The 9,624-nt window shown below is 37.0% G+C and overlaps 1 protein-coding gene across 1 annotated transcript; it reads right to left on the bottom strand.

Moving 5' to 3' along the window:
* LOC137393980 (ion-translocating oxidoreductase complex subunit C-like) lies at window positions 1-1,047 on the bottom strand. Its single transcript, XM_068080697.1, has one exon. It carries the CDS (start codon window positions 1,045-1,047, stop codon window positions 1-3), a length of 1,047 nt encoding a protein of 348 aa, XP_067936798.1.
* Window positions 1,048-9,624: the final 8,577 nt, after the last annotated feature.

Raw genomic sequence — 9,624 nt, 5'->3', positions numbered from 1 at the left:
TTAGATTGAGCTAAGGCTACTTTCTTGCATTGGGCTGGCTACTTTCTTGGATTGAGCCAAGGCTATTTTCTTAGATTGAGCTAAAGCTACTTTCTTGGATTCAGCTAAGGCTACTTTCTTGCATTGGGCTAAGGCTACTTTCTTGCATTGAGCCAAGGCTATTTTCTTAGATTGAGCTAAAGCTACTTTCTTAGATTGAGCTAAGGCTACTTTCTTAGATTGAGCTAAGGCTACTTTCTTAGATTGAGCTATGGCTACTTTCTTGTATTGGGCTAAGGTTACTTTCTTGGATTGAGCTAAGGCTACTTTCTTGCATTGGGCTAAGGCTACTTTCTTAGATTGAGCTAAGGCTACTTTTTTGCATTGGGCTAAGGCTACTTTCTTAGATTGAGCCAAGGCTACTTTCTTAGATTGAGCTAAGGCTACTTTCTTAGATTGAGCTAAGGCTACTTTCTTGCATTGGGCTAAGGCTACTTTCTTAGATTGAGCTAAGGCTACTTTCTTAGATTGAGCTAAGGCTACTTTCTTGCATTGGGCTAAGGCTACTTTCTTAGATTGAGCTAAGGCTACTTTCTTGCATTGGGCTAAAACTACTTTCTTAGATTGAGCTAAGGCTACTTTCTTGGATTGAGCCAAGGCTATTTTCTTAGATTGAGCTAAAGCTACTTTCTTAGATTGAGCTAAGGCTACTTTCTTAGATTGAGCTAAGGCTACTTTCTTAGATTGAGCTAAGGCTACTTTCTTGCATTGGGCTAAGGCTACTTTCTTAGATTGAGCTAAGGCTACTTTCTTAGATTGAGCTAAGGCTACTTTCTTGCATTGGGCTAAGGCTACTTTCTTAGATTGAGCTAAGGCTACTTTCTTAGATTGAGCTAAGGCTACTTTCTTGCATTGGGCTAAGGCTACTTTCTTAGATTGAGCTAAGGCTACTTTCTTGCATTGAGCTAAACTTGATGGTCTCTCTGAGACAGGGATTACAGGGAGTCTCAGACCGGTTAGTTGACTACTACAGGCAGTTCCATTATGAAAGCCTGGGCCATGCTCCATGTAATCCTTTCAGAGATTACATGGAAGATAGCCCATTAAGATGAAATATCACAGCTTGCATGTATAATATGCATAGAACCTACTTGTAGTTGCTTTTGTCGAAATTAAAATTATGCCCTACAGTTGAAGCATTCACAAGAAATTGCAGCAGAGTTTTGGTACAAGACAAGATAAACATTTATACAGATTAAAACAGATTATACAGATACAGATTGAATAGGTAAATCATAAGATTTGAGCAAAATTAAGCAACTTGTACGCTTCTGCTCATTGGGTGTATTTATTTGAGGATTTCAGTCTCTGGAGATGCTACTAAATGTGACTTGACAATTTGGGCTTAGAGTGATTCTAAGTTGGGTACCCATCTCATTGACTTAGCAAACGGAAACCAGCTAGTATAAATTCAGCAATGAAAGTTGGCCAGGCATATAAAACTTGACAAAAAAAGTTTTCATTTCACAAACGCATCACCAGCTGTGCCTATCAGTTGGCCCCAATATTATCAAATTCCTTGAGGCTTATTACTAACTTTTCATCGCTTAGCCACACCCAAAGAGACTGACCTATTTTTTTAATCCAGCTATGCTGCCTAGCAAAACGAAACATGCCTCTGATGTACGTATTATTCTAGCGAGTCTTCCTCTACTTCAGATCGTTCACAAGTTTGCTAATATTAAGCAATATTGAAGTAGTATTTGAGAGCTCAAAACATCTTTTACAAAAAATGTTAGCTTTGAGATTAGAAAGCAAAACTTCTATCATACAGGAGTTATTCACTCTTGAAAAAAGGCTTGCGAAGTAACTACAAAATCTCCACATTGTTTTCAGCTTTTCAACTTTGATACATTCAACAGACGTAGATGTTAGAATTGTTTAAACTGTTGCATCTCTACCAACTCCATATATTACCAAACAAAAATTAGTTTATTTTATCAATACACAAACATTATACCACAAATGTATCAGCACACCACATAAACAATTGCCAAAGAATACAAAACTGACCTGGTCATTTTTGTCAATGATTGTCAATATTTCTCTCATTGATTCAGTCATCGGGTTTTTCTTATTTCCTTACTAGAGGCTACTAGATTCAATGCCACTAGACTTAATTCTGTTTATAGGCATTTTTGTTGTTTCAACTGACCACAGAAATGCAAAAAAATATTTATAGTTTTGAGGCTGAGTATTCTATGTTCCATCATATGGGATTTACTTAAATGAACTGAACTCATTCATATATTGAAGTTTACCAGTATTTTTTGGGATTAATAAGTGGTTACAAAAAGAACCAAAAGGGTGATATGGAAAAAGTCACTGATAAAGGGGTGGTATACGTTTATAAAGAGGAATACAAAATAAAGCAGGTCAGACATTAGAAGGAGGTCAAATGGTTTTGTGGTGGAAGTGAATGAGAAGTGAATAATTAGGAGTGAGTAGTGAATAAACTAGCTTCTAGGTGATTTTTGTCATTTTCATCAGCGTTAAATAGTTTCTACCGCAGATCAGTATTTAGGAATAATAAAAAAACCTTATTGGTACAGAGCTGGAATGAGACGGAGCTGGTTTCATCATAGAATGGAAAACCGACAGAGAGTATTGCCAGACAACTCGCTCAACTTAAATACAAAGAATGAATACAAATGGAGAGAATAGCCAAGAAGTTTGGCTAAAATTCAGAACTAGGAATCATAGAAAGTGTTGGAAGATGAGTGAGCACCGCTGAGATGGCTGCTACCTACATGAAGCAGAATTTGAAAATAAAAATATTTTTTGTAGTTGCACTTGTTCAATTGTGGTAAGAAAGATGTCTGTGTAGGCACTGACCTTCAACTGGTCAGCCAACCAATATCTAGCAGAACTGACGATGCCTTGTTGGCGTGAGAAATGTTCATATCATCCTCAGCTTTAGTCTGGTAAATAAACAGACCTAAAAGTGCAAGTTTTGTAGGTAGTCAGTCACGTCTGACTATACTGCGTAGAAAGTCATATAAGACCAAGAAACTTCTGTGAGGTTCCAATATACCTAATAGGCAATGATATAACTCTTAATCATAAAGGTACATGTATATCGAAAAAGTAAAATGAAAGAGATTTTGACATCACTTGATTATCAACCGTACTCTTCATTCGATCAATGTGATGAAGGAAAACTTCATCCATCCTTCTTACTATAGCTACTAGTGTTGTCGGTATTATCGTTATCATCATTGCTTCCATTATTCTTGCTAGTATACCATTCTCTGGCCGCTCCGTATTGTATTTCTTTGCATGACCAGTTACGGTGACTAATACTCCAAAAAAGTTATTTAGTGTCACGAATGTAGTCGGCCATATTGTGTACCTGGCCAATAACCTTTGTAGCCATATTGTTTTGAAACTTCAACTGTCTAAAAGTAGAATACATCGTAATCATACAAACAATTACTCAGGTTTACCATTTTATTCGAGTCTTTAACTCGGTCCTAGCTGTGTAAAAATGAGACAACTCCCTATGACTACTTGAACATGCTAATGATTAAAAAATGATACAAGTATGCTAACACTAGCAGTCACATCTACTATAACTTAATTGCACTAATATTTGTATAATTACAAATGATAAAAGATTTTAAAATCTTCAACTATGCTCAATACTCCAATAATATCATGATTATGAAGAATTAACAGCAACAACAAAACTCAGAGTTCACCTACACTGAACTAAAATATATATGTGGTTTGAAGGAAATTGATTGTTCCGCATTCTTTTTAAGTTTTTAATGAGCAACGTATACTAGTAAGAAAATCATGCAGGCGTAAGCCATGTATTTGCAGTGAGCAGGAATTTATCACAAAAATTGGTAGTTGTCTGACCTTGAAATGAAGATAATCTCCAAGCTTTTTTGCAGTTACACTTTCTATGACTCATGGGAAAAAGCTTTAACTATTTTTAGCTTTATTTAGGTTCTTTGGATGTATCATATAGCAAGGCTAGCTGTGCGATATAGCAAGGCTAGTTATGTGATATAGCAAGGCTGGCTATGTGATATAGCAAGGCTGGTTATGTGATATAGCAAGGCTTGTTATGTGAATGGTGAGCAGTAAGAAAAAATGATATCTGTTTGGATAGTTTCTGTCTACAGAAATTCAGCAGCTTGTATTATTGATAGAGTTGACATTTTTTGTAGCTGGCTGGATGATAGGTAGAGATTAGCCATAGCTCATATGTACAAGCATGGAGCACTGTCCAGCTAGTATCTTATCAGTTGAATAGTGTATTTACTGAAGTACTTTCCCGTAGATAACACTAACAGCTGTATGTACATACATGCAGATTACCCATACTACATAGTATAGGCATCAAATGTCACATTTAAACCTGTGCTAAACCAACTTTTTCTAAACCCCTTTTAAGATCAATTTCTACAATTCCCTTACAACAACAGTGGATAGCGGTGGAATGTATTCCTTGTGCAGTGTGGTTGATCAGTTCAATATATGTATATTTAAATACTGGTGCATGGGTAGTTCTATGATTTTATTATTACTCTATAAATCGGAAAAAATTGAAAGGGAACATGGCAATTCTCTGTATAGGTTATTTAAATTAAGAGCATCTAGAACAGGGGTGTACAAAGATCTATTTGCTTAGCTCAGGGGTGTATAAAGATCTATTCGCTTAGCTCAGGGGTGTATAAAGATCTATTCGCTTAGCTCAAGGGTGTGCAAAGATTTATTTACTTAGCTCAGAGGTGTAAAAATATCTATTCACTTAACTCAGGGGTGTACAAAGATCTATTCGCTTAGCTCAGGGGTTTACAAAGATCTATTCATCTAGATCAGGGGTATACTCACTCTATCAGCCTGAGAGCTACTTATGACATGACCTGAGTCCAAATGATCTACCACCTATGACTTATTTTTGTGCAAAACTCAAAAACATTGTGAATTATTTTATATTAACTGTATATGCTGGTGCACCTTGCATTACTGCGTCAACCTATCTAGGCAAACGTACTTTGTAAATGACATTGTGAAAAAAAGTCCTCTTCTCGTTCCATATGGTAGTCTTAGGTCTTAGGCTCTTTACTTGGTCTAGTTTTTCCACTCGTATTTATCCTCTTTCTTACTATGATGATAGCTGGCGAGGACTTGATGCAATATTCATAGAAAGCGAAAGAAAAACAGGCAAATCTACTCGCTAAACTGCTTGCTCTATAGATATGAAAAAGTGTTGATTTCCAACGATAGGCACAACATTGATTTCTTGCGGTATAACTTCAGTTTAACAAAATTTTTGGGTTTCATTGTTCTTTTTTCACTGCAGCGCCATCTTACACAAGCATCATAGAATCATTTCAAGGTTAGGTATCGCTTGGCATCATAGAATCATTTCAAGGTTAGGTATCGCTTGGCATCATAGAATCATTTCAAGGTTAGGTATCGCTTGGCATCAAGTTCATTACTAAAATTATTTCCAACCATTTTCAAACACTGTAGGCTATGCGATCTACTCACTATGCCTTTACAGTGCTTTTACGCCTGACCAGTCGATCACGATCAACTTAATGGGCATCCTTGCCCTACATTCTACAATAAATGGGGAAGGAACGGTTGACTTGAGCTGTCGTGCTTCTCCAAAAGGGCTCAAACAGCGTAACGGAGTCAGCGCATATGTATGCTTGACTGATCAATAATGTGTCATATTGTTTGCTTTTGTTTGGAATTATAGTAACGAAGGATATGGCTCTTAATCTTTTAATCACTAGTAAACCAATCGATGGTATTATGTTTAGTCGAAACCCGTTTCTTTTACTGACGGTTATTGGCTCTATTAATACAACAATAAGCAGTTATTTAAGTAAACAATAATGATCTCAAACACGGATAAAGTATTATCCCACCTACGTTTGTTCGTTATAATAATCTACTCGGCTGAGCATACTTAACGAGTCACTGATACGAGCTCAAGTAATATTGTATGTCACGGGCGGAGCAGATCTATTGATTGTATAGCCTGTCAATTATTGACCATGTCAAGAAGACAAAATCCTTAACAACGGAGACGAGACGAGGCTCTGCAAAACAAGTAAGCTGGATATTAGCTCTTACAATTTAAGCTGTCTGGAGAAGAACATTGAGTGTCACGACGGAGCTACTGGGCGTAAACTGGCTGCCATCAGAACTTGCTGCACCCAAAGCCTACTGTCACCAGGACTTGCTGTCGCCAGATTTCGCTATCACCAGCACTCGCTGTTGCTGGACAATGTCGTCGACTCAGCTGAGCAAATTAGAGTATCTAGATGATGAACTGGAAGGGTCGCCTAAAACAGAAATATATTCGATAGAACAGTACAAAGAGCTGGAGCAGATTTACAATAAATTAGTTGTGACAAACGGTAATTACAAAGCTAATTACGGGCCGCCAACGCAGCGAACCCTCATTCCAGGAGCTCATGCTCGTAAGCTTGGAATACGGCTCAAAACGTCCAAACAGCTTTCTGAAAAACGGCAAGAAAATCAACAGCGACTAAAGACAGCTGCTCCTAGGCTAGGATTACTAACACAGGAAAAAGTGATTGCAATGGCATCACCTTTTCCTTCTGAGCTTATGTGTCAAACTCGGGTGAGCACGGCATTCACCGGTAATTCTCCACATCAAACGCTACTTGATCTACCAAATCGAAGCACGTCTAAGTCAGCACCACCCGGTTGTGTTCGGGACATCGCCGCCAACTCGGCTAATAAGACACGAAGATTGCCACAGTCTGTAGCAGATTTAGAGCCAAGGTATAGTTCACTCGCCATGTATAGCCCACAAACGCAGCGATTTACCTTGGAACAGTTGGCTTTGGAGCAAACACGTGTTCTAAAACGCCTATCTCACATCCAGACACATAGGGTAGAAAAACGATTTTATGTATCAGGTGCGCCGTGTGACCTAAAAGAGAGGTATGAAATCGATGAAGAGCAATACAGTTTGCTAATGGAGATAACTAACAAGGGAAAGTCAACCAATCAGCAGTTAGCTTCGCTCAGTCTGTCCAATTCAGTCTTGCGACATTTCTCTCCTCAGTTGGTGAGTCCCCGGCTTCCGACCAGACCACTTTTGAATTCAAAAATCCGAAGTAAGCGAGTTTCTTTAAATATCAAACCGGTGAACAGAGCTCCTGTTTCACCTAATCAATCGCTATCTCATGCCGAGCCCCATAAAACACCTGTGCGAACCACACCTGAAGAAGCCCAGCCAGACTCGCAACAGGACCCAGACGAAGCAAAGAAAGAAGACGAAAAAGAAGAGGCTGAAAAGTCAGACATAAAAGTAACGGTGATCAGTCAACCTAACAGTTTGGCTCCTGATGCACTGGTCGAAGACCAAATTGAAAAGGAGGGTGAACATATTGCCCCTGAAGGTAAGTCTAAAGTTAGTTTACCCATAATGAGTTTTAATTATTATTTGGTTTACTTTGTAGACCAAGTATTTTTTGTCAAGCAATTCTGAACTAGTTTTAGCCAGATTTCTTGATGTCATTGCATTTTGATGATAAGAATAATTCTTCTTCTTATCCTGCCTTCATATATCATAGAAGTTGTAGCGATATTTACTTCTTACATAGAAAAAGAATTCTTTATCATCAGAGCTTAACTTTTATCTTTGGACCTACATGGATTGAACTAAGATGTTTGCCTATGTTTGTGTAATCTTTTCCAACTTGTGCTGTTTAAACAATGCATATTCCCAGATTTATCAGTTTGTCTTATACCAATATGCAGAACTCATATTCACATCATGGTCTGGCTAGCTATCTATTAAAATGAAGTTCTGGGAAAGGTTTTTGTTTGTAGCAGCACTAACTGAAAATCCACCAATCGTTATTAAAATGTTTTAATACAGTGATAGCTCATGCTTGCTATTTATCCCTAGCATTAGCAAATTTGGTATAAAAATTTTATTTTGTTTAATGTGTTGACTTTAATTTCTCAATCAACTGTTTAATGTTAGAGAATTAGATGAAATGTTGATGATAATATAATAGTTAAAATTGCTTTGATGAATAAAAATTTAAATTTTTATGGTTAATATTGAAACATTACTTATAAGACTTCAGAGTCTGCATTTCAAATTAATCTCTTGACTGAATTTGGCTCACGAGACATTGTCCTGGCTTCAACAGCAGAGCAATCTTGTTTCACAGAGGCTGGTGCATCCCCTCAAGATGTGAGAAAAGAAGATAACTCCACAATACCACCGGAATAACCATATCAGCTCCTTAAAATCTTATAATACTCAAGATCCTAAACTCATACTACTACTGTTAACCACTTTAGGAGTTATTTGCACTTTCCAGACTAGGAATAATTATTCTTCTTCCTTTATATTATGGCTTTGTTGCTAGGCAAGGACAGGATAACTCTTAAATGTTGATACTAGTTAGTTCAATGGCATGAGGAAAGAACACCCAATGGCCTGGAAGATTGAATCTACTCGATCTGAATGATATTATATAATTATCTCTAGTCTACAACTTATCTTCTATTTAGCCTTATGTTTGTTAAATTATGAAATTTTTGAGACGTGATACACAAAACTCACATTTTAAGGTACCAATAAAAAGAAAATTACTAAACTTGCTATTTCGTTTTCATAATTTATGGAGCTACTTTATGTATCCATGTGTAGATGTGCTCAAGGTTTAGTCCACAAATAAACGATAGGATCTTGAGTACTGGTGAAATCAGTCGGATCTTGAAACTGCTAGGAGATTTCTTTATCAAAAATATAGTCTTGTGAAAACACTGCATATAGCCCAAAACATCTTGGTCATTTGTGTTTTTAGTTTAAGGTTTGCGCCTTATGTAAATTCTTTTTATTGCACTGTTTCGAATAAAAACTATGTCTGACTAACTTATTGCTTACTAAAGATCTGTGATCCCTCGATGCTATGTATAGTGTTTCTTGTGTACCTAAGGCTACATAAATATAAACTGCCTTACATTTATAGCTGACACTTGATTGCTGAAAGAAAGCTGACTGACAGCATTCAGTCAGCGCATTCCCTATTATGCATCATTTCTAACACTTCTATGCTTAAATTTCAATGTCAATATAACCACAATTACTGTACAACTCGGTAAACATCAGTCATTGTGTATGAAAGATATTAATCTGTAATACATTGTATGTTATTGTTCTTCTGTCTCTGAATTATTCAAAAATTGAATACACAGAGCAAAATGAATTAAAAACAATACATATTATGCTGTACACGACCGGTTCAAGTGGCGTGCAGATGTGTTTGTGTCGGAGTCTACAATTCGAGATATCAACATTTTGCTCTGGACAGGTATGTTGTATGTAGTTGGTGCTACACGCAGCATGTCTCGAGACAATTAGAACAACATTTGCTAGTGTTGCTGAGTTTCTATAACATTTCAACTCTGTTTACGTTGTGAAAAAGGACTGGTAATAAGAGTTATAGAATGTAAATCATCTGCATGTTTGACAGCGTAGTGTCATTGCATCATCTCAAGTCTGTATTGGAGGTAAAAAGCCTTGTCAAACAGTAGATTTGAACAATCAGGTGAGAGTCATAT

This window comes from Watersipora subatra, chromosome 4 (assembly GCF_963576615.1).
Source record: "Watersipora subatra chromosome 4, tzWatSuba1.1, whole genome shotgun sequence".
Taxonomy (NCBI): domain Eukaryota; kingdom Metazoa; phylum Bryozoa; class Gymnolaemata; order Cheilostomatida; family Watersiporidae; genus Watersipora; species Watersipora subatra.
Note: the sequence above shows the minus strand (reverse complement) of the source record. Positions and strands in the feature narration are given on the sequence as shown.

Coding starts and splice junctions, on each gene's coding strand:
- LOC137393980 (XM_068080697.1), bottom strand. CDS start 1,047: ATGGAGCATGGCCCAGGCTTTCATAATGGAACTGCCTGTAGTAGTCAA.